The sequence below is a fragment of the Pelobates fuscus genome, chromosome 5 (assembly GCF_036172605.1).
Source record: "Pelobates fuscus isolate aPelFus1 chromosome 5, aPelFus1.pri, whole genome shotgun sequence".
NCBI lineage: Eukaryota > Metazoa > Chordata > Amphibia > Anura > Pelobatidae > Pelobates > Pelobates fuscus.
In genome coordinates this window covers 337004396-337030112 of record NC_086321.1, presented here as the reverse complement: position 1 = coordinate 337030112, position 25717 = coordinate 337004396, and the positions used below count along the sequence as shown (strand labels likewise).

General features: G+C 48.6%; 2 protein-coding genes and 1 pseudogene across 2 annotated transcripts in view; 1 reads left to right on the top strand and 2 right to left on the bottom strand.

Moving 5' to 3' along the window:
* Positions 1 to 5178, bottom strand: part of SAMHD1 (SAM and HD domain containing deoxynucleoside triphosphate triphosphohydrolase 1) — a 37607-nt gene extending 32429 nt beyond the window's left edge. Inside the window, exon 1 of the mRNA XM_063453262.1 lies at positions 4933 to 5178. Within this exon, the coding sequence (XP_063309332.1) occupies positions 4933 to 5134 (202 nt within the window). The 5' untranslated portion in view covers positions 5135 to 5178. The remainder of the gene's footprint in view (positions 1 to 4932) is intronic.
* Positions 1 to 25717, top strand: part of LOC134610317 (zinc finger protein 239-like) — a 94294-nt gene that overhangs the window by 52363 nt on the left and 16214 nt on the right. The window lies entirely within an intron of this gene.
* LOC134612255 (zinc finger BED domain-containing protein 5-like) lies at positions 12304 to 24356 on the bottom strand (annotated as a pseudogene).

The window sequence follows — 25717 nt, the reverse complement described above, 5'->3', positions numbered from 1 at the left end:
AGCGGGTCAATTCCCCCTCCCCCCCCCCCCCCATCAAGGTGACTAGGGGTCCCCAAGCCCCCTAGTCACCCACCCCCCACCCAAATAAAAATGCCCCTACCTACCCCCCCTCACCCTAAAAAATAGTGAGGGGGGAATAAAATTGCTAACCTGTAAAGTAAAATTAAACTTACCATTCGACGTCTTCTTTTTTCTAAAATCTTCATTTTTCAGCCCCAAAAAAGGCCAAATAAAAAAAACCATCATACCCGAACTAAAAATAAAATAAAAAACCCAAGCGCAAAAAAAATAATCCATCTTCACCCATGGAGGGCTCCGCGCAGACTGAGCTCCGCAGGGCGGGGGAAGGCTTATAAAGCCTTGCCCTGCAGAGCTCAGTCTGCGCTGTGCCCTCCATGGGTGAAGATGGATTACTTTTTTAGTGTCTGGTTTTTTTCCTTTTCTGCATTTTTTTGCGCTCGGGTTTATTTTATTTTCAAAGTCCGACTGGTATTATGGACTTTTATTTGGCCTTTTTTGGGGCTGAAAAAAGAAGATTTTAGAAAATAAGAAGACATCAAATGGTAAGTTATTTATTTACAGGGATTTAATTCTATAATGAATGCGGCGGCTAGGCTCATTTTCCTGTCTGCTTGCATCTTCCTGCTCTGTCAGTCCCTGCATTGGCTTCCAGTTAGCTATAGGGCTCAATTTAAAATTCTGGTGCTTGCTTAAAAGTCCCTAAATAATGCTGCTCCAACCTACCTATCCTCCCTACTACACAAGTATGTCCCGTCGAGGCCCCTACGCTCTGCCAAAGACCTACGTATATCCTCTGTCCGTACTCCCACCTCTAACGCTGACCTCTTCTGTGGAACTCTATTCCCTTCTTCGTAAGGCTTTCACCCAGTCTCTCCTCATTCAAAAAAAATCGTTGAAAACTCACTTCAAGAAAACATATCAACTAAACTGTTAGCAGGTTTTTACCCCCCATTCCCCATGACTCCTCTCCTGCAACTGTCAAATTACCTACTAAGCCCCAATGAATACTTTTCAACCTACTTCGTATCCCTACTTTTTTTTTTATTTTTTTTTATAATTTGTATTTTATTGAAGTTTCAAGGGTAAGACAGAATTTGCATTTTGCATGGGTAACATAAACATTAGTAAAACACATCTGTGCCATTATATGTAAGATATTAGTGGTTGATTTGAGAGTCTCTGAACATCGCTATCATGGGGTCTTCAGGTAGGTCAAACCGTAACGTTGCTGTAGCTGTAACTGCTGCCGCTGCTGTAGCTCAGTGCCAGGATGTAGCCCCCTCTGATGGTTTTGCCAGTTTCTGAGCTTGTCTCTCTGCTGCCTGCTTTCTATTGTGTGGCGGGCGTCTCTGTCCTTGTCCTTGTTGCGGGCTTGCTTCAAGGAGTTTGTACAGCTCTTCGGGGTCATCTGCCGAGGTCATTGTATAGGTCGTGTCGCCGGCTGTCACCTCTAGGGCTCCTTCCACTCCCCATCGGTATTTTATCGAGCGGTCTCTTAGGTTTCTCGCCACCGGTGCGTCGTTCTGCCAGCACTGTGAACGGGATGTCGCTATAGATTGCCACTGTGTTCCCTTCATGGGTTACGTTCCCCTGCGTTCTGGAAGCTGTCATTATTGCGTTCTTGACTGTGATATCACGTGTCACCGCTATGACGTCCCTGGAGGTTCCCTCTGGTGCCGCCGGGGATTTCCTGACTCTGAATACCGAGGAGATCGTTGGTGGATTGGACTCCCCCTTGATTCACAGTGAGTCTATGAGGGTCTGTGTGTATTGTAATAGGTGCTCTGTGCCTATGTTTTCTGGTATCCCCCTTAGGCGTATATTTCGGCGCCTGTGGCGCGTTTCTAGTGCTGTCACTGTGCGGTGTAACTGCTGCACCTGTGATGCTAAGCCCTCCATCTGTACCTTGGTCTCCTGCATCTGGCTGCTTCTGGCTGCCTCTTTTGCCTCTATAGCCCGGATTTTGTTTTGGACCTCTCCCACCTCTTTCTGGACTTTCTGTAAGTCCTCCCTCCATACCTTTCTGAGGTCTAGCAGAAGCCTCTTGATGTCTCCCTTTGTTGCAGGGGCTGAGTCTTCGTCCGACTCTGGTGTGTCGGATTCTCCGCCTGACTGTGGCGTGGAGATTATATCCTCCTCGTTGGAGTCCTCCGACGTCCCTTGTTCTTTGTCTGCTTCCGGCGCCATTTTGTATTGCAGCCGCTGCACAGGCCTTTCAAAGGAGATCCTTATATCTTGGGATCGGGGTGCCTCCGGACGCTGAGCCTTCTTATTTTTTCGCCCCATTATGTCTGCTGTTGGGGGGTGAAGTGTGGATGCTGGGAAGTCTTATGTTTCGGCCGAATGGTTTCGTTATTCTTTCTGTAGCCCGGAGCCCCGCTAGGAGACGTCCGTTCAGTCTCGTAGTTGGCCACGCCCCCTTCGTATCCCTACTTTTAACCTTTGTGTCGCTATACCCCACTCCCTCTAGAATGTAAGCTCATTGAGCAGGGCCCTCCACCTCTCTGTTCCTGTACGTCCAATTGGTTAAAATTACATGTCTGTTAGTCCACTAATTGTACAGCGCTACGGAATGTGGTGGCGCTATATAAATTAGTTTTATTGTTCCCCCCTCACTATTTTTAGGGTGAAGGGAGTAGGTAGGGGGTTTATTAAAACATTTTTGGGGTGGGAGGGTGCATAGGGGACCCCTAGTCATCTGGGGGGGTTAACATTTTCATTTAGGGCCTCCACCCGCCGCTCAGGGGTGAGGGGAGGACAATGCCGCCCCCCCCCCCCCCCATTTTCATTTTAGGGCCCAAATGTCCCTTGTTTACTTTAATAGTCCCCACTCACGGGGCACGGGCGGGAGCTTGGAGGAGTAGTTAAGAGATGCCCCACCATGGGGCCATTTGTTGAGGGGGAAAAATATAAAAAAAAAAATTTAAGTAAGTGAGCAGCCACAGCTCACTGTTTAAAAGACATGCCCCTACTCGCAGCATAGTGAGTAGGGGCAGAATTTACTAATACTAAGTAATATTTTCTTAGTATTAGTAGATTTGGCAGAAAGACCAATTTAGGTCTTTCAGCCTTTTGGTCGATAGCTCCCTGATACTGGAGGAAATAGGGAGTCATCTACCAAGCGGCCTCAAGATGCAGCCGCAGCACGAATAGGATCGGAGTTTCATTCATTCAAATGAAACTCCGATCCGAACAATGTCCCGAATTGCGTCCTAACATGAATGAACAAACTCATTCGGTACTTTCACCGGCGTCCTGTCTAACTGACAGGACCTTCGGGAATACTGACAGGAAGCATCGCGCGAGATCAAAGGTGAGAATTGTGGGAAAATTGCTCTGACCACCGGAAACGAAGCACACTTTGCTCCTCCGCTGGTCACGCATAGGAAACCTCCATAAAACAAAGTAGTCACTACTTTGCCTTATGTTTTAAAGAAAACTAAAGGTAGACCGGAAGAAATGAACAGATCCTGACAGAGGGAGAGAAGAGGAATCGATTTGGGAAAGGTAAGTTCGGCATGACAGTGCCGCTTTAACTGTGGAAAAAAAAAAATTGTAGTTGATAAATGAAGTATTCTAGAGTTATCTGAAGATAAACCCAGGGTCATCTGATATTGTTGAGCAACTACACAATATTATTTGACTTCTGTGTTTCTGTGCCCATGAACAAATAAAAATAAACCCTAAGATAATAGATACTTAATCTAAACAAGCTTTTGTTACTGTCAGTCTAAGATATGCAGTACAAATAACAAGCAAAGTACATATCAATCAACTCCCTATAACAGTGATATGCGATGAAGGCTGAAGTGTCCTTGATTCTCAGCCTGCAGCACAGACAGTGGCACCCCCAGTGCATGGTGCAGACTGGGGTGACCCTGCCCAGCCAGTGGCACCCCTCTGCAGGCTGCACATTGAGAAGATCGCAGTGCAGACAGTGGCACTCACAGTGCATGGTGCAGACTAGAGTGATCCTGCCTAACCAGTAGCACCCCTCTGCAGACTGCACATGGTGAAGATCGCAGTGCAGACAGTGGCACCCCCAGTGCAAGGTGAAGACTGGGGTCACTTTGCCCTGGCGACAGCGACAATGGCACCCCTCTGCAGACTGCGCAGGGAGGAACTTGCAGTGCAGACATAGTGCCCCCAGTCCAAGGTGCAGACTGGAATGACCATGTCCAGCTGGCAGAGAAAATGGCACCCCTCTGCAGAGAGGAACTTGCAGTACAGACAGGGTACCCCTAGTCCAAGGTGCAGACTGGGGTGACCCTGTCAAGCCAGCAGCACCCCCTCTGTACACCGTGCAAAGAGTGTGCCCCCTGGCACACAGTTCACAGGAAGGCACACCCTAGAGAGAAAGGTCTCCAGACATGCCCACACGGGCATATTCACCGAAATTTGTAAAAGTGCCCATTTACATTGAAATCTGCATTTTTAGTAAAATATAACAAACGAGGGCAAACTCCTCAAGCATAAAAGCACTATAGCAACCTTGGGCACTCCAGGTGTTGCAATGCAAACTACAACTCTCATAATGCTCATCCAACCACAACGCTGGCAAAGCATCATAGGATATGTAGTCCACAAAATCTGGAGTACAGTGCCTACCCCAGCTAAACCCCGAACTGTAATTAATATTAAAATACTTAAAAAGGTTAAAATAAATGATATTGAGATGATAAAGGATAGGTTAAAATAAATGATATTGAGATGTCCTTCCATTATATTCAAAGTTATGCTATTAAATATAATTATCCTACATATATTAAAATAAATTCAAATTAAACACATATTAAATATTATCCTGAGATAGGAGTTGTGCCATTGATATATTCAATTCTCCGTGTAGTGACAGCCGGAGGTGACAGCCGGTGGGCCATGCTGGGTGCTCTGCAGACAGTGCTGCCGTACCTCTGAAGGCGGCTTGCAGCTCCCCGAGCCCTTGGCCGGCAAGGAACAGACACACGTCCTCCGTGCTCCACTCCCGGTAATCCGCGCCCGACGCCGGGGAGCACACTCTCACCCGCTTCTCGGGGGTCTGGTAGCCGTCGTCCCTCTGCGGGGAACTGTCGTGGCGAGCCCGCTTGGTCCCATTGGTGCTGTTCATCTTCATCAGAGGCCGGTGTGACACGGAGGAGACGGGAACAGCTGCACCAACGAAGCCGGCGGCAAAGCGACTGAGCGGACCAGCAGAGGGCGGCGTAACGTCACTCATAGACCCCTCCCACCCGGACACTGGAGGGGGGGGGGTCAGAGTGAGGACGGGCATAGCACGCATGCGCAGCTAGTAGTCAGAAAAAGGCGGGAAGACTGCAAAGGCTAGCGGGTGTGTGCCCCCCATAGAGAAGAGAGCCACCACCCTGGCTGGGAGACCCCCAGCTTGAATTGGCCCCTTTCAACTTATTGTGGGGTTAATGCATTTTACATTAGCCCTCTTAAATTAAAGCAACACTTACATTAAAATACATTTTATATATATATTTTAATTGGAGTGTACTTTTAATGGTTTGGATTACTCTCCTCCCCCTTTTTGCCATTAAAATGTTTTTTTAATTCTTTAACCTCACCTTTATTGCAATGCTGGGAGAGTCTCAGTGGTGTCAATGGAGGTGCTGGCCAACCCTGCTGCCATGGCGGAGCCCATCTGCCCCCTGATATATTTTTCTTGTTTACACAAAATATTACAGTATGACCACAACGAATACAAACAAACAGTGTAAACAACAAACAGACCTCCGGCAATAAGATCACTCATCCTCAGTGTATACACATAGATGGAGGATGCAATCTTTGAGAATAAAGTGCCAAAATGTAGCCTGGTGGCTGGTGCAAGTAAGCACCTGTAGGAACCTTAGGTAGGTGTAGATGGAAATAAGCAGGCAACCACATGACTAACATCAATCTACAGAGTGAGAACATGAGATGAACTAAAAAGAAGATACAATTCACAATAAAATTGTGAAAAACACAATTGCGCAACGTTCTTCCAGTTGGATCTTCCTTAGACCTGGACAAGGTCGCTTTTGACACAAATGGTATGATCTTGTCCACGGACCACACGGGATGGTTCACCACTGGTATAGATTCTGCTGATAGGTCCTTGAGGTGCCTCAGAAGGGTGAGTTATAAGATAAGTCTTACCTAGGGTTGCCACCTTTCTTGGAAAAAAATACTGGCCATGCTACTTTGCATAATGAATTATGTATGCGTGATGTCACCATAGGCGTGCGGCACGCCTATGTATATTGAGACCGGCAGGGGAGATCTCAGGATCCCCCCTGTCGGCTCATGCACAGCCGGCGCTATCCGAGCGCCGGCTCTGCTCTCAGCCTTCCTCCCCACTGACCCACATGCAGGGAGGGAGGCAGGAGAGGACCCGGCGGAGCTATTGCCGGCAGCTCCGCCAAGTTTCTCTCGCGAGATATGAGCGTTGCCGCGGCAACGCTCAAATCTCGCAAGAGTGAACTCTAGCCCCAGAGGGGCTAGAGTTCACTCACCACTGGATTACCAGGGAAGGAATCAGCAGCAACAGGATCCCCCCTCCCTACAAAAGGTAAGAAGGGAGGGGGGATAGCAAGTAATGTACCCCCACCTCCACCCCCACAATCACCCACACACATACAGCACACACATACAAGACCCACAGACATACACAGCACCCACAGACATACAGCACCCACAGACAAACAGCACCCACACACATACAGCACCCACACACATACAGCACCCACACACATACAGCACCCACAGACATACAGCACCCACAGACATACAGCACCCACACACATACAGCACCCACAGACATACACAGCACCCACAGACATACACAGCACCCACAGACACACACAACACCCACAGACATACACAGCACCCACAGACATACACAGCACCCACAGACATACAGCACCCACAGACATACAGCACCCACACACATACAGCACCCACACACATACAGCACCCACACACATACAGCACCCACAGACATACAGCACCCACAGACATACAGCACCCACACACATACAGCACCCACACACATACAGCACCCACAGACATACACAGCACCCACAGACACACACAACACCCACAGACACACACAGCACCCACAGACACACACAGCACCCACAGACACACACAGCACCCACAGACATACACAGCACCCACAGACATACACAGCACCCACAGACATACACAGCACCCACAGACATACAGCACCCACAGACATACAGCACCCACAGACATACAGTACCCACAGACATACAGCACCCACACATACACAGCACCCACACACATACACAGCACCCACAGACACACACAACACCCACAGACACACACAACACCCACAGACACACACAACACCCACAGACATACACAGCACCCACAGACATACACAGCACCCACAGACATACACAGCACCCACAGACATACAGCACCCACACACATACACAGCACCCACACACATACAGCACCCACACACATACAGCACCCACAGACATACACAGCACCCACAGACACACACAGCACCCATAGACATACACAGCACCCACACACATACAGCACCCACACACATACAGCACCCACACACATACAGCACCCACACACATACAGCACCCACACACATACACAGCACCCACAGACACACACAGCACCCAGACACACACAGCACCCACAGACACACACAGCACCCACAGACATACAGCACCCACACACATACACAGCACCCACACACATACAGCACCCACACACATACACAGAACCAACACACATACAGCACCCACAGACATACACAGCTGCAACACACATACAGCACCCTCACACACAGCACCCTCATACACACACAGCACACTAACAGTACCCTCACAAACACAAACAGGACCCTAACAAACACACACACAGCACACTACCAGTACCCTCACACACAGTACATTAACAGCACCCTCACAAGCGCACACACACACACAAACAGCACCCTCACACACAGTACATTAACAGCACCCTCACAAGCGCGCACACACAAACACCCTCACTCACATAGCACACTACCAGCACGTCACACACACATCACACTAACAGCACCCTCACACAGCACACACAGCACAGCACAGTGTGTGTATGTGTGTGTGTATATATATATATATATATATATATATATATATGTACATACATACATACATATATATATGCGGCGTGTGCTTGTGCTTTAGGGTGCACACCCTAATGCAATAGGCTGCGCACGCCTATGGATGTCACCAGAAACGACGTCACAGGAGGTTGCATAACATTTGGAAGAGGAAAGTTGCATAATGACATACAGTGAGATACAGACACTGTCATACACAGGCACAGACATTCAGATACAGTCATACAGACACTGTCATACATAGACATAGAGACACAGTCATACAGACACTGAGTAACACAGTCCTACAGAGACAGGCACAGACATTCAGATACAGTCATACAGGCACTGTCATACATAGACATAGAGACACAGTCATACAGACACTGAGTAACACAGTCCTACAGAGACAGGCACAGATATTCAGATACAGTCATACAGATAGTGGCATACAAAATTATACAGAGACATACAGGCACAGACATCGAGATACAGTCGTACAGACACTGACAGACACAGTTATACAGACACTGACAGTCACAGACACAGTTATACAGACGCAGTGATACACTGGCATTCAGACTCAGACATATACGGTAATTAAGAAATAAATATACAACAAACACTTATTTCTATGTCCCTAAGTGCTCCCATCTTCATTACTGAGCAGGTCTGCTGTCCCTCTATAAACCCTCCCTGCAGAGACCTGGCTACTTACAAGTTATATCTCTGTGTCCTGTGGAGAGGGGCAGGGGTGAACACTGCAGAGCTGTAAAAAGTTGCTCTGCCTGATAACCAGTTCAGCGCTGGGAAGCCAGACAGGCGGCAGCCACAGCACACTCAGAAGAACACTGAGTGTGAGAAGACAAAGCAGGGGGGAGGGGGCGGAGCTAAATATCTATCTGAGAGAATCTCCCAGATCTGCAACTATGTATCTCCTCATCTGCCTGAGTATCTCTCCCCACTCTGTCTGTCTCAGGGAGCATGGGGAGAGATACTTGTAGATCTCGGAGAGCATCTCAGAGTTCTAGCAGACAGAAATACCGGCCCCTGCATTGCCGGTATTCCTGCAATACCGGCACCAGTCACAGAGCCACAAATACCGGCTGTGCTGGTAAAATACCAGTCAGGTGGCAATGCTAGTCTTACCACTTTTTTCCAGAAGGAGTCTGTGTGGGCCCCCACTTATAGGATATCTAATGCTTTCTATGCAGTTAAGTGATCTGTCAGAGTGACTGTCTCCATCAGTTGGTATGTCGTGATAGGTCCCTGTATAGGTTAAGTTGGCAACCTTCAAAGGTTACAGAGGATGTTCTTCATTAGGATTCCCTATGAGAGTCCCGCACAAACTTGATAAACACAGCTCTAGATACCTCTGGAGCAGCTTTTTATAACCCTAGAAGACGAACGCAATGATCAAGCAATATCAGTTTTGCACGCATTGGTGACAGCAGAATAAAAAGTAGCTGTGTGACATAGTGAGGTAGTTCATTGTTGGTGATCGTCTTAGGGACACCCCTAAGTCATACACTCCTGGCTTTAGCGCTATTCTTCATTGGGACATGCACGGGGTCGGGTCAGCTCAACATTTTTGTAAGGACCTAAGGGCTGTGTTCATAGTTGTCTGAGCCACCCTTGTACTTCCCAGATCCTCCTCCACTGCAGCTATTTGGCTATTCCCAAAACACCGCTATGTCTTCTTGAAACATAGCACTAGTTTCCTTAATCAAAATCTTTGTCAGCTTTAGTTGAAGGAGCAGAGTTCCCTAGTGTAGAGGTCCCCTGCAAGTACCTGAGACAAGGCTTGTACAATGGAAGACAATCTGTCTTCACCAGAGGAAGCTGATGAATAGGCCTCCATGAATGCCATATTAACATTCGGAGGACCTGTAGTATCTCACCATAGTTGGTATCATGGGAGCATACACAATTATTTTAGATCTTTACCCAGGTGTTATTAGTGAAACAGTGCAGGTTATAGAAGCTGTTTTGGGTATGTTTTGCCAGTTCAATGGACTATTTGGTGTTTCATTCGCAGTAAAACATTGCATAACAATTTTTATTTCCTATGTGGAATTTGATTAGGAAAAGATTGTTAAAGAGCAACCTCTGGGCATGTTTGGATTAACATATTGATTACCTGCGATGGTAACCTGAAGGTTGTGTTCCATAGAGGTGCCAGGAGGTAACAAGAAGAACTTTGTCCCCACGTCAACCTCTGTCTGATTTGGTAGGTGAATATTAGCCAGTCAAGATGGAACCATGTCCCCATCCTTTTGGTAATTTGACTTCCTTGATCTCTGTACTTGTAGACCTCATTGCATTCCTTATCTGATCTACCTGCTTGCAGGTGCAATATTTGCCTCTCTATAGGCATCAAGTTCAGTTTGACCACTCAGTGACTCTAATACATTACTGTCCTCATTTCCTTTTTTTGTTGGGGATTTTTCTAATTCTCGAGCTCTATGAGTTAGGAGTAGTAGCCCATGGTGACAATTTATTTCTTCATTTTATATCAAGAAAGATAAAATTAAAGATTCCTGCTTCCTGCAAATCACCTACCTTGATAAAGGAAGTGCAACGTTTTATGAGATTTAATTGTAATTTAAGGCAAAGAAGCAGTATTCATTTTATGCTATAGGATAGAGCAGGGTTTCCAAATAAATTTTTCCCTTGCAACCCTTTGACATGGTATAGCAAAACTTTGGAACTCCAACAAAAAAAATGTGCGCCGTAGAGTAGCGCAGCGTAAACCTTTCAATGAGCAGAGTGTAATGTTCTCTTTTGCTGGCAAATTCTTTTTTATATCTGGTTTAATTGTTGACAATTGCATTCGCATGTCTGCAGTTGCGTCAAGTCGATTTCAATACTTTGTTTTTCTTGCAGAGTAGAGCGAGAATCCAGTTTCACAAAAGTATGTGCTGTCGAAAGGCAACAGAACTTTGATTTCCCGCTTGGACAATTCTGGGTATTCTTCGCGTAAATCACCCAAAAAAGCAATAAGGGAAACTTCTTTACATTTTTGGCTTGGTTGACTGTCAGAAGTTATATCAATTAGATTCTCAAAATCTATTTCAGAAAAATTGTCTGGCTTGTCTTTTAGAACCCATTCATTATTGTTTTCATTCAAGAATGGAAAATACTGATTAATACATGTGATTAAATGGCAAAGATGTACAATCTTCATTGCAAATTGTAGATTATGCTAGCTTTAGTGTACCTATAATCTTAATTTTATTAATGACAGGAGGCGAGTATTTGCTTAAGTCTCTCTTTACTAGAACTCCACAGCAGCACAGAAAAAACAACCAATCAGAAAAAAGTTAGGTACTATAAAACTCCCCTCCCCATGCATCATTTCCTCTTTCAAGCTGCGACAAAAACAGAATAAAAGGCAGAGAACATCATGGGGAAGAAACGAAGTCCTAGACACGATGAATATAACGACGTCCACCATCCAAGAGTAATCGTCAAACTAGACAGTGTTGATGGACTGTAAGCTGAAACGAGAGAAAAACAGAATCGAACAGGTTGATTATCCAATGAAATGTACTCTGAATAAACATGTGTGCACCCATGTAGCAACCAAAATGACCTTAAATTCTAGATATCCCAGCCCTACTTATGAAAGAAAAGACATAAGAGCATGCAACAGGTAGCAGAGACCACAAGCAGAGTTGCATACGTACCTGATCAAACCAAACTATAAACATAGAACAAGGGAGGGATAAAAATGGGTGGGAAATACTCGCCTCCTGTCATTAATAAAATTAAGATTATAGGTACACTAAAGCTAGCATAATCTACAATTTTATAACATGACAGGAGGCTTCGTATTTGCTGTTTCAACGCTCAGATCACCAATCCAACGCTGGTTGTGTCGCTGGTACCTATTCCAGGAGATAGCGGAGTAATCCTAATTGTACTTACCAACTGCGAAAAACGACAGTAGACGGATCAATGAAGATGTCAGCCGATGAAGCATCTCAAAACACAGAAAAAAACACCATCTGCTGATAGATCCAACAAACTTGTTGTTGTCACCCGCTTCCTAGCGGTTGGGACCTGAGCTTGCAAACTGACCTATCAGCTATATTCCTGTAATTGTAAAAATAACGAAGGCCTTTTGCGGATGCAAGGCCGCGAGAAGAAATTGCCACCTTGTCTCAACTCTTGATCTGTAGGGTGGTTCCTTCGATCGTGTCAGGGTCATCCGGCGACGCGATCTTGCAGGTAGATCCCCAATCACAAGGAATGTGTCTAAGTCCACCACCAAGACGCAATATAACCGAGTATGATCCTTCGTTCACTCCTGGTCTACCTGGTGAGATGTCTCATCCGAGAATAAAACTGTAGTGTTGTCAATTAGCCGTATCCTAAGTGATTCCGACATTCCAAATGGACTGTGTAATCCTCGGAATCTGTAGAGAAAAGATTCCAAAAGGACGTCCAGTCATGGTTCCGAACTGAACTCGTGTGGAGGAACAGTGGTCGACTAGTTTCTGGAATAGAGAATCCCAGAAATATTCAAAGGGATGGAGAGTGCAAACCGGAGTGCAGATTTCCATCCAGGTATGTCCTCGCCTAAGAGTGAAAGGCGTCTGTGTAGGAGTCGGGGTACCCCAGGTACTCTCCCAAGGTCACGTAGGTCTCCTCGACGGTAGTTGAAGAGTAGGTTAGCGTGAATCAAAAAGCAGAATGGCTCCCGCGAGGGGTAAATAGCTAATAGACGGAGAACCCACCAACTCCGAAACCTGTTCGCCAGGTAAGCGTTCCGAGGAGATGGGGCCGTCCTGCCCCCTTCTCCCAAGACCGTATGATCAGGGAACTCAAGCAAACCGGGATGTCCGGTCTTACCATGTGAACCATGTGTGCGGTTACCTAGGGACCGGATAACTGGCCTTCCTTAATCTTGGTACCCGAGCAAGGCAGTGTCCTTTCGCTCCATGAAGGTTTCCGTAGCTCCTGTCATCTTGACATGGGAGAAACGGTCTGTGCGGTTGGTCCGCAATAGTCTGGATATCCAAAAACAGAAAGCAGGTTTCCGATTTATAAGGTGCAGAAAATACCAAAAACCTGCACTCTCGTAATACCTGAGGCCATCCGTTAGCCGTACTATCTCCAGTAGTGTGTGTACCTAAGTGATCCGGACCCAGTAGAGCCCTCACAGGAGATAGAATAGAGGGATCCAGACTAAATTTATATCTTGTATGACTAGGCAGTCCTCTATAACGAAATCAGTAGTACGGGCGTCAGATCTAATCGAATGCAGGAGGGACGCCCCGCTATGCAGTCACCGATGTCTTGCACAGGTACAAGCCTGTGTAGAGTGTCGAGTGTACGAGAGAGCCGCGTTCTCATCTAATGAGATCGACTAACGTGATAGCGTCCGGCCGATAGCCTGAGCGGCCGCGCCTGTTAACAACCAAAACAGTAGGGTTTACATCCGTGACCGGTTCCTTCTATGAGAACGTGTCCTCCGAACATGTACTCTGTATCCAGCCCAGTATTCGGCCGAGGTTGAGGGAGGGCTGCGCCCTCCAATAACAAATCAGTGTCCGTCCTGTATCTGAGAGGGTACGCTCTCTGTTCCTGAAAATAAAGTATTCTTGAATCGGGATGATGGAGGGCCGCACCCTCCTGTGGTCCAAACTAGAGTCCCAGAGAATCAGGGTGACCAATTGCAGGGTACACCCAATACCAATATCAGTATAAGGCTGATGGCAATCCACGGAAGAAAACAACAATGGAAAAGAAAAAACTACCAACTGTCCGCCCGGATCCCGTGCGCGCGCGCGGGGTCCAGGACGACCGTTGGTAGCAGGAGGAAAGCTGGAGACGTTCTCCGCAATCCACAAGCACCCGGGAGGTCGGGGGAGGTCAAGTCAGGCCTCTCGACGACCCGAGCGAAAGGAAAAAGAAGTTACGAAAACAAAAAAATTAACGCAGATAAGAGAAAAATACATAAATTCTTGAGCACCGATCCTTGCCCGTGTGAAGTCTTCCTTGGAGATGTATGACCGGGTACCTTATAAAAAACCCTGCCCTTCAGGCATGAGGTTTAGGGCCTTCACCCTAACCACCGTCTTCAGATGGCCGTATACTGGTTTCCTCTTGGATAGGTTGGCAAAGATGCCAGTCTGGACACCTGCCTATTTCCATGTCACTGGTGGGCACCGGCATTTCCCCAGTGATATTCCCCCAGGTCTGCGGCCTAGCAGGGGTACGGCACCCAGACATAACAGGCCGTCTTAATAGGTACCGACATTCTTAATAGGCACAGACGTAGTCGGCCGTACTTATGGGCACAGACATAGCAGGTCGTACTTATGGGCACAGACATAGCAGGCCGATCTTATGGGCACAGACACAGCAGGCCGATCTTATGGGCACAGACATAGCAGGCCGCTCTTATGGACACAGACATTGCAGGCCAATCTTATGGGCACAGACATAGCAGGCCAATCTTATGGGCACAGACATAGCAGGCCGATCTTATGGGCACAGACATAGCAGGCCAATCTTATGGGCACAGATATAGCAGGCCAATCTTATGGGCACAGACATAGCAGGCCAATCTTATGGGCACAGACATAGCAGGCCAATCTTATGGGCACAGACATAGCAGGCCGATCTTATGGGCACAGACCTAGCAGGTCGATCCTATGGTCACCGACATAGCGGGCCGTTCTTATGGCACAGACATAGCAGGCCGTTCTTATAGGCGCAGACATAGCAGGCCGGTCTTATGGGCACAGACATAGCAGGCCGGTCTTATGGGCACAGACATAGCAGGCCATTCTTATGGGCACAGACATAGCAGGCCGTTCTTATGGGCACAGACATAGCAGGCCGTTCTTATGGGCACAGACATAGCAGGCCAGTCTTATGGGCACAGACATAGCAGGCCATTCTTATGGGCACCGACATAGCAGGCCGTCCTTATGGGCACAGACATAGCAGGCCAATCCTGAATTGTGTATTATTGTTATATTATGATAACCTGTTATTCATATAGCGCTCTCCGATTCCGTAGCGCGTTACAATGGGTATGGAGTGAGCAATGGGGACCTCCGAGTTTCAGCAGAGGTCCCTAAAAAAAGCAGATCCTCAGAGCATCCTGTGACATAGGACCTCTAGACGCCAACCCATAGGCAGCGTAACGCCGTATGAATAACCTGAACCGGGACTCGCAGTCCCTCAATGCCCAGCAAGCAAATAGTGGTATTCCATCCGTATAGGGTATAAGCGGAAGTTGTTCCAGTGACTACCATGTCCATGAATGTAAGATGCACTGAGCAATACTCTCCGTAAACTGCGAATTGGTATGCCCATGTTCACACAGATCTGTGGAAATTTCTTATCATATTATAGATTACCCTCATCATACCACCTGAAGGGTATTGAAACCATGGGCACGTCCAGGAGTGGGCTAACGATAGCCAACTCAATGAATTCCCCCGGGAAACTGGCAAAAAATTATGGTATCAGCGTAGACTGGTCTCCCTTACCAGTTTGAGTCAGAGCCAGGTCTGTAAGCGAGAAAAATATGCCAGGGACAGAGAAATCATACCAGAGTAGTCTCACAGAGACTTCCAGCTGGGCATAAAAAATATATGCTGAGACGGAGATGAATCCTAGAGCTAACTGGCACTGTAAACACCCTGTACAGAGTCTGTGTAACTGAGTTCATATATATCTGCAACTCACAATAACCTGTGACGTATCCCATCAGGCACTCACAGAAACCTGTAGATATACACTGACAGTAAAACTCACAGCGATCCGTGACATACACCGTCAGCAAAACTCACATCAATCTGCGATGTACACAATCAACAGAAACACTCAGCAATCCGCGCTATACACCGACAACAAACCCACAGTAAACCGTGATACACACTGTCGGTAAAACTCACCGAATCTGTGATATACACTGTCCGCAGAGCAAACTAACATGTGATATCCATTGTCAGTAAAACTAATGTGTGATCTACACTGTCAGTAAACCAATATGTGATATACACTGTCAGTAAACTAACATGTGACATACGCTGTCAGTAAACTAATATGTGATATACATAGACAGCAAAGCAAAGCTAAAATGTGAGCTCCACTGTCAGAAAAACTAAATGTGATATACACTGTCAGTGAGACTAATGTGATATACACTGTCGGAAAGACTAATGTGATATACACCGTCAGAAAACTAAAATGTGATAAACACTATCAGAAAACTAAAATGTGATATACCCTGTCACAGGGCCGCCATCAGGGCATGACAACCGAAACGGTTGTCATGGGCCCGGCGGTCCTGGGGGGCCCGGACTGCTCAGGTCGTCCGGGCCCCACATTCAGTGGGAACATACCGGGTCGCAGGGGGCCCTGCGACCCCGGTATGTTCCCACTGGGCCAGCCTCTTCTCCTGGGGGGCCCAGCAGCCGGTCACCTCAGGGCCCCCCAGAGGCTGGCCCTGCTGACACCCGGCGCCGGCGGGCGCGCGAGGGAGCACTCTCCTCTGAGTGCTTCCTCTTCAGCTCCCTCGCGCACCGTACTGATGCCGGAGCCGGAAGATGACGTCATCAGTACGCGGCGCGCGAGGGAGCTGAAGAGGAAGCACTCAGAGGAGAGTGCTCCCTCGCGCGCCCGCCGGGTCACCGGGCGTCAGGAAATTTGAGTGGGTGGGGGTGGCGGGGGGCGGGGGGGCGGGGATTTGAATGAGTGGGGGGGAGAGGGGAAGGCAGGAAATTTGAGGGAGGGGGGGAGGGAGGAAATATGAATGAGTGGGGGGGAGAGGGAGGGAAGGGAGGAAATTTGAGGAGTGGGGGGGAGAGGGAGGGAGGAAATTTGGGGGGAGAGGAAGGGAGGAAATTTGAGGGAGGGGGGGAGGGAGGAAATATGAATGAGTGGGGGGAGAGGGAGGGAAGGGAGGAAATTTGAGTGGGGGGGAATTTGAATGAGTGGGGGGGGAGAGGGAAGGCAGGAAATTTGAGGGAGGGGGGGAGGGAGGAAATATGAATGAGTGGGGGGAGGGAGGAAATATGAATGAGTGGGGGGAGAGGGAGGGAAGGGAGGAAATTTGAGGGAGTGGGGGGGAGAGGGAGGAAATTTGGGGGGGAGAGGAAGGAAATGTGGGGGGGAGAGGAAGGTAGGAAATTTGGGGGGGAGAGGAAGGAAATTTGAGGGAGGGGAGGGAGAGGTAGGAATTTGAGGGGGGAGAGGAAGGGAGGAAATTTGAGGGAGGGGGGAGAGGAAGGGAGGACATTTGAGGGAGGCGGAGAGGAAGGGAGGAAATTTGAGGGAGGGGGAGAGGAAGGGAGGACATTTGAGGGGGTAGAGGAAGGGAAGACATTTGAGGGGGGGAGAGGAAGGGAGGACATTTGGGGGGGGGAGAGGAAGGAAATTTGAGGGAGGGGGGGAGAGGAAGGAAATTTGAGGGAGGGGGGAGAGGAAGGAAATTTGAGGGAGGGGGGAGAGGAAGGAAATTTGAGGGAGGGGGGAGAGGAAGGAAATTTGAGGGGGGAGGGAGGAAGGAAATTGGAGGGGGCAGAAGGCAATGAGAGGGAGGGGGAGAAGAAGGAAATGAGAGGGAGGGGGAGAAGAAGGAAAATGAGAGGGAGGGGGAGAAGAAGGAAATGAGAGGGAGGGGGAGAAGTAGGAAATGAGAGGGAGGGGGAGAAGAAGGAAATGAGAGGGAGGGGGAGAAGAAGGAAATGAGAGGAGGGGAGAAGAAGGAAATGAGAGGGAGGGGGAGAAGAAGGAAATTGACGGGGGTAGGGGGAGAGATTGACATCCAACACACACACACACACACAGGGCCGGTGCAAGGATTTTTGCCGCCTAGGCAAAAGTAAAGTTTGCCGCCCCCCCCCCCCCCCATATGACATCACAATGCCCCATGTTAACTAACGCAAGTGCTGCAGTGCCGCCGTGTTTACATTAAAAGGCCTGCAGGGACAGGCTATAGACACCAGAACCACTACATTAAGCTGCAGTGGTTCTGGGGACTAAAGTGTCCCTTTAATGTGAGGTAAATTAGAGATTAGTGCCACGAATAATATACTAGATTGCCTACTTACAATCAGATGAGGATGGTGATGGGCTCTAGCTGCAGTCTGGCTCCTCTCGTCTAGTGTATAACAGGCTCTCTGGAGGCTGTTTGTGTTCTGGGAGAACGGAAAGCAGCTCCATTTTTTTTAAAGGCCCTTTACACAGCTCATGGTCTGGGCCCCAGGGTCCACCTTCATGTTCCACCAAATAGTTTGTTCACAGGAGTAGGGGATGTCCTGATATGTGTGTAAGGAATGCATTGTGTGAATCTGTGTTTGTATGTGTAAGGGCTGCAATGTGTGTTTCTGTGTATGTACGGGATGCAGTTTGTGCGTCTGTAAGGGGTGCATTGAGTGTGTGTAAGGAATGCATTGTGTGTTTCTGTGTGTGTAAGGGATGCATTGTATGTAAGGGTTGAATTGCTTGTGTGTGTGTGTCTGTGTGTGTAATGCATTGTGTGTTTTTCTGTGTGCAAGGGGTGCATTGTGTGTGTGTGATGGACGTCGATCTCTCCCTCCTCCCTTGTCACTCTCTTCTCCCCCTCTCCCTCCCTCGTCACTCTCTTCTCTCTCCCCCCTTGTCCCTCTCTTCTCTCCCCCCCTTGTCCCTCTCTTCTCTCCCCCCCTTGTCCCTCTCTTCTCTCCCCCCTTGTCCCTCTCTTCTCTCCCCCCCTTGTCCCTCTCTTCTCCCCCCCTTGTCCCTCTCTTCTCCACCCTCTTGTCCCTCTCTTCTCCACCCTCTTGTCCCTCTCTTCTCCCCCCTCCCTTGTCACTTTCTTCTCCCCTGCGTGTCCCTCTCTTCTCCCCCCTCCCTTGTCACTCTCTTCTCCCCTCCCCACTCTCATTCCCCTCCTAACCCCGTCAATTCCACTCCCTGTCAATTACTTTCCCCCACCTTGTCAATTTATTTCCCCTCCCTTTCAATTTATTCCCCCACCCTGCCTGTCCATTTATTCCCCCACCCTCCCTGTCCATGTATCCCCCCTCCCTGTCCACCCTTCCCCTCCCTCCCTGTCCACTTATCCCCCCCCTCCCTGTCCATTTATTCCCCCCCCTCCCTGTCCATTTATTCCCCCCTGTCCATTTATTCCCCCCCTCCCTGTCCATTTATTCTCCCTGTCCATTTATTCCCCCCCTCCCTGTCCATTTATTCCCCCCCTCCCTGTCCATTTATTCTCCCTGTCCATTTATTCCCCCCCCCTCCCTGTCCATTTATGTCTCCCCCCTCCCTCTCCATTTATTTCTCCCCCCCTCCCTCTCCATTTATTTCTCCTCCCCCCCACTCTCTCCATTTATTTCTCCTCCCCCTCCCTCTCCATTTATTTCCCCCCCCCCTCCCTCTCCATTTATTTCTCCTCCCCCCCACTCTCTCTCCATTTATTTCCCCCCCCTCCCTCCCTCTCCATTTATTTCTCCTCCCCCCCACTCTCTCTCCATTTATTCCCCCCCCTCCCTCTCCATTTATTTCCCCCCCCTCCCTCCCTCCCTCTCCATTTATTTCCCCCCTCTCCATTTATTTCCCCCCTCCCTCCCTCTCCATTTATTTCCCCCCTCCCTCCCTCTCCATTTATTTATCTCCCCTCCCTTTATTCCCCCCCCCCCTCCCTCCCTCTCCATTTATTTCTTTCCCCCCCCTTATTCCCCCCACCCTCCCCTACCTATGTTGTAGCGTGGCCGAGCTCTGTACTGTCCGCGGGTACAGGGAGCATTTGTTTCCTGTACCCGGCCGGACTAAAAGGAAGTGAACACTCAGTGTTCACTTCCTGTTAGTCCGTCCGGGTACAGGAGACAAATGCTCCCTGTACCGGCGGATCATACAGGGCTGGCCACGCTACAGTGAGGGAGTGACAGGAGGGAGCGCTGAGCGCTTCCCTCCTGTCAGCTCCTCTCTTCATGCTGCGCCCGGGCGGTGCGCCCTCATGGACGCACCAGCCCGGGCGAAGCTGCAGCTGCCTGAGGCTCTCTGCAGAGCGCTCGGGCGGCTGCAGCATTAGGGGGGCCGGCGCTCCTGGCGGCGCCCCTTCCTAAGGGGCGCCCTAGGCGACTGCCTAGTCCGCCTTAATGGTAGCGCCGGCCCTGCACACACACACACACACACACAATGCACCCCTTGCACACAGAAAAACACAATGCATTACACACAGACACACATACACAAGCAATGCATCCCTTACACACAGCAACACACAATGCACCCCTTCCACACACTCAGTGCATCCCTTACAGACACACACACTGCATCCCATACATACACAAACTCACCTTGCAGCCCTTACACATACAAACACAGATTCACACAATGCATTCCGTACACACATCAGGACATTCCCCCCCCCCCCCCCCCCACCCACCCACACACCCCTGTGAACAAACTCATTGGTGGAACATGAAGGTGGACCCTGGGACCCAGACCTTGAGCTGTGTAAAGGGCCCTCAAAAAATGGAGCTGCTTCTCGTTCTCCCAGAACATTGATTTTTGTGACCACAGTTACAAACCGCCTCCAGAGAGCCTGTTCTACACCAGACCAGTGGAGCCAGACGGCAGCTGAAGCCCATCATCATCCTCATCTGGTTGTAAGTAGGCAATCTAGTATATTATTCATGGCACTAATCTTTAATTTACCTCACATTAAAGGGACACTATAGTCCACAGAACCACTGCAGCTTAATGTAGTGGTTCTGGTGTCTATAGCCTGTCCCTGCAGGCCTTTTATTGTAAACACGGCGGCACTGCAGCACTGTGTTAGTTAACATGGCAGATCATATGGGTGGGGCACTGTGATGTCACATGGGGGGTGGCAAACTTTACTTTTGCCTAGGGCGGCAAAAATCCTTGCACCGGCCCTGCAGACACTGCATCCCTGTGGGCGGACTGGGGGGGGGACTCGGGTGCAGGCGCCGGGGGCCCCAGACCTTGAGCTGTGTCAGGGGCCCCAAAATTTCTGATGGCAGCCCTGCCCTGTCAGTAAAACTAATGTGTGACGTACACTGTCAGTAAAAACTAATGTGACATACACTGACAGCAAAACTAATATGTGAAAAACACTGGCAGAAAAACTATGTGCTATATGCTGTCAGTAAAAACTAATATGTGGTTGTCAGAGAAAAACCAGAGCAAGACAGAATATCCAATAAAAACTCACAATATACAATATATCTGAAGAAGTGAAAAATGCCCTAAGACACACAGTAATCTGTGAGATATATGCTGCAAATACCTAGTACATGGGAGGAAGGCCTGGGATGCAGCACAGAGCCCTCCGTTCCACACAAAACGGAAGGCAATCCGCCGGGGAAAAAGCAGGGCAGCGGTAGCCGCGATCTGACCGCCGTGGGCGGAGGAGAGGCCGTGGGTAGGTGCACACTCCTCCACCCGGTCGGCCGCCTGCGGCTCTGTGAAGAAGTTGAGCGCGGCGGTCGGCCATGTGGTGGACGGGGCGGCCACGTGTGTGAGTGGAACGGCCGGCGGGTACTCGCGTCCGACCGCGAGCACCTCGGTCGCCGGAATGGAACTAGGGGAACGGGGAAATCAGGAGGCAGCCAGAGGCTAGTCTCCTGAAACCCCTATACCGCGCAGGCAGCCCGCGGAAATGGCGGGCAAAGAGAGTGGGCAGTGAGGGGAGGGAGGGAAGACATGCAAAACAGGGAAGACCCCCAAGAACTCCCCTAAAACTACCACATGGAAGGGAAGAAATCCCTAAGACGACAGGGGAAGCAAAGGCAAGGGAAGAAGAAATATATGTAAGCAGACAATGACACAAAAAATAACATAATATATAGAAGTACAGAACACATGGTACTAAATAAAGGTACAGATAACAAATAGGTAAATATACTAAGAAATCAAATATAAATCCTAATAAATCATAATACAACCCAAAGCCACCCACATAAGCAGGAGGCAGTGGTACTCTGACCTGTACTGATGCGGAGCAGCAAAGAAAGAGGAAATGATGCATGGGGAGGGGAGTTTTATAGTACCTAACTTTTTTCTGATTGGTTGTTTTTTCTGTGCTGCTGTGGAGTTCTAGTAAAGAGAGACTTAAGCAAATACGAAGCCTCCTGTCATGTTATAAAATTTTATCTTCAAGTTCAATTTCTGATTCTTCAAGAAAATCCTTAGGTGTTGGCAAACCGATCAAATTATTTTGCTCAACAGATGAGGTCCAAAACTGCAGTTTACGAGACAGTGAAAATATTTTATGTCTTGCATTAAAAATATTAGTGTTTTTTCCTTGAAGTGATAAACATACGTCATTTAATTTTGTGAATATGTCTGCAAGATATGCTACTTTGGATAACCACAGAGTGTTTGTTAATCAATCAGATAATCCAAATTTATGATCCTGGAAATATGCAAACAACTCAATTCGCAATTCAAACATTCTAACAAGGACTTTACCTTGTTATAGCCAACAGATTTCTGAATGCAAAAGCAGAGCAGAGTGGTGACTACCCATATCTTCACATATTATTTTAAATAGTCGTGACTGTAATGGTCGACTTTTTATAAAATTAATAATCTGGACCAATTCAGCTAGCACAGTTTTAAGTGATATTTAAATATTTTTAGCTACCAGTGCATGTCTGTGAAAAACACAGTGAGAACTGGTGCTGTTTTTTTGCTACATTTCTTATTCGTGTCACAGCGCCTGCCACTTTCCCAACCATTGCTTTGGCACCATCACTGCACACATCTACACATTTGTTCCAATTTATACTGTGTGTGTTCATGAACTTCTGGAAACAGTTAAAGATGTTCTCACCAGTGGTATGAGTTTTCAAAGTTTCACACAGAAGCAAGTCTTCTTTAATCTGTTTGTCAAAATTATATCTAACAAAAACTAACAAAACTGAAAGTCCTGCAACATCTGTTGACTCGTCTAAGTGAGTACCCATCACATTGATGCAGTCGAGAAATTAGTTCAGAATGGATGTCATCAGCAAGATCGTGAATACGGCGCAAAATTGTGTTGTTGGAAAGTGACACAGCTTAAATTTTTTTACTCAACTTCTCACTTAAAATACATGACTCTATTTCTTTGGCACATGGTTTTATTAGTTGTGGCAGCAGCAACCATCTTTAAAACTGTATTTTCTTTAAAATGTATGTACCACTTTAAGAACCAAGGGTATGCGTGTGTAATGTATTACAGGTCTATGGCGTTCGTATGCTGGCGGCATAAAAACCCGTCGGCATTCAGGTAATCGTTCCACGAACAGTGATTTCCATCTCTGTTTGTGAAACGAACAAACTGCCGAATGGAGACCACCCTCAGGAGGCCGTGTGGCTCTCGTTAACGATTGCAACATTGTTGCAATCGGTAAATTAAGAGGATTCAAGGTGGCCGTCGTTCAGCTACCGACCACGTGGTGGTCGGCCATCTTGGATCCTTTGTTAGCCCAGCGGTACTTGGTCGTCGAGCGCCTGGAACTAAAATCGGCTACTCGACGGCACGAGTACCGCTGGACTTCCAAGCCGTTCGGGAGCCCCGGTCCTTCAGTAATAGGTTTCTACGGAGTCCTTCGTTAGTTTGAGGGGAACTTAGAATATATGTGTATTTCGTGCGGCGTTTGGTTAGTTGAGCTGGGATCTGAGCGGCACTTTCACGAAATGTGCGCTCCGACCCCAGCTATCTACCGAACGTCCGTTCGTCTAAATCTGACGAACAATATCCAACTTATGTATTTTAATGTAAAATATTGTTTCTGCTGCACGAGGGGATAATCCACTTAACTGTATATGCTGGTAGGAGTGTCCCTCTCGTGCAGCAGTGTATTATGGGAGAAATGTCCAGCTTGTTCAGTTTCCCACGTAGTCCCCTATTGCCTAACCCCTGAATTGTCTGTAGGGAAACCCCTTGCATGGGAAATCCCATAAATACTGTAAGTGTGTGAATAAAACCTCAGTTGACCTCCAAGCTATGTGTCGTCTAGTTCTTGGAGGGAAGGGATTGTAACTACGCTACCTGTCTTGTACCTGTCTTGGATTACCTTTCCTGTCTACCAGCGGAGATACCTTGGATAATACCTCTACTCCGCTACATTAGTGATTGCCCAATTGTGCGTGCTTCTCCTGCAAGTGCTATGCAGTAACTCACTCTGTAAGAAGCCTCTGTGGCTTTTTCATTAGCATTTTGAAATATTTTGCTCATAAATTGTTTACTCATCTAATACTCCTTTAGCTTTCGATTAAAAAAGTCAATGGCGGGGGGCGTGGCCTGACTACTGATGGAGTAAGTCGCACTTCACCCTAGCTCCTAGGCCTCAACCTGCTAAGCCCTTAGAAATAGCGACAGACAGCGATTAAAACCACAGCAAATGGGGAAAACAAAGCGTCTGGCAACTACTGTTCAGCCTGGCACAACCCCAGCACGACACCCGCCCGGCCCGATGGACGGGTTCCTGTCGACGCCGCATGGCCTCGAATAGAGACTCACCCGCGGCGCACTCCCTGTCCCAAATATCGGCGGACATAGCATCAATTTCAGCAAGCATGCTAACGAGGAAGGCCAAAACAGACCTGGTGGCTGAGCTGCGCTCCATGATAAGGGAGGAGATAGCGGCAGTACGAACCGACCTCACCACGCTGGAGCACCGAGTGGACAGCCTGGAAGCTGACCGCCTGCAGGCAGACCAACACCAACAAGCCACGGACCTAGCGACCACGAGGCAAGGTAACATTCTCCTTGACCTCCGCCGACAGATTGAGGACCTCGACAACTGAGGCCGTCGCAATAACATCAGGGTCCGGGGCCTACCAGAGGCTGAGGGAGAATCACCACAGGAGATGCTCTCTGGCCTATTCACACAACTCCTGGGAGATAACGCACCGAGTGATTTCGGCATTGAAAGGGCGCATAGGGCACTGAGAGCCCCAAGAAGAGATGGCCTGCCCAGGGACATAGTCTGCGCGCTGGCCTCCTTTCAGCTGAAGGAAACCATCGTGCTAGAGGCCAGAACACAACAACGGATAACTTTCATGGACGCCCAGATCTCCCTATATCACGATCTTTCCACAATTACACTTGACGCCCGCCGAGCCTTGAGGCCACTCACGCGCATGCTACAGGAGAGACGGATCCCTTATAAATGGGGGTTTCCTTTCAGCCTTCAGGCTAGAGTGAATAACGTCTGGCACATCATCCGATGGCCAAATGATGTGTCCCGCTTCCTCAGGGCTGCCAACTTACCCGCAATATCAGTGCCAAACTGGATCCTGGAGGGCCCCCCGGCAAGAGCGACGGGCCCAACCGAGGCCGCACACAACCTCCACACAGCACCAGGGCCGCAACGACGCAGAGGTGGCCCGGAAGGCCCGGAGGAATAATCGATAGGGGATTGGCGCACCTCCGGTCGAGAACCACTTCTCAACTCCTGTACACTCCTCCACTGGCACTACGATCAGGCCTGACCAATCGTCGCTCTGGCAAGCGGTATGTACTTAAGTTGACATTGTTGGGGGCAGTATAGTATGGGAAGAATCCCCCGGGAACTAGTAGGTTGGGTGGGTGAGGAGGGGACCTGCTGA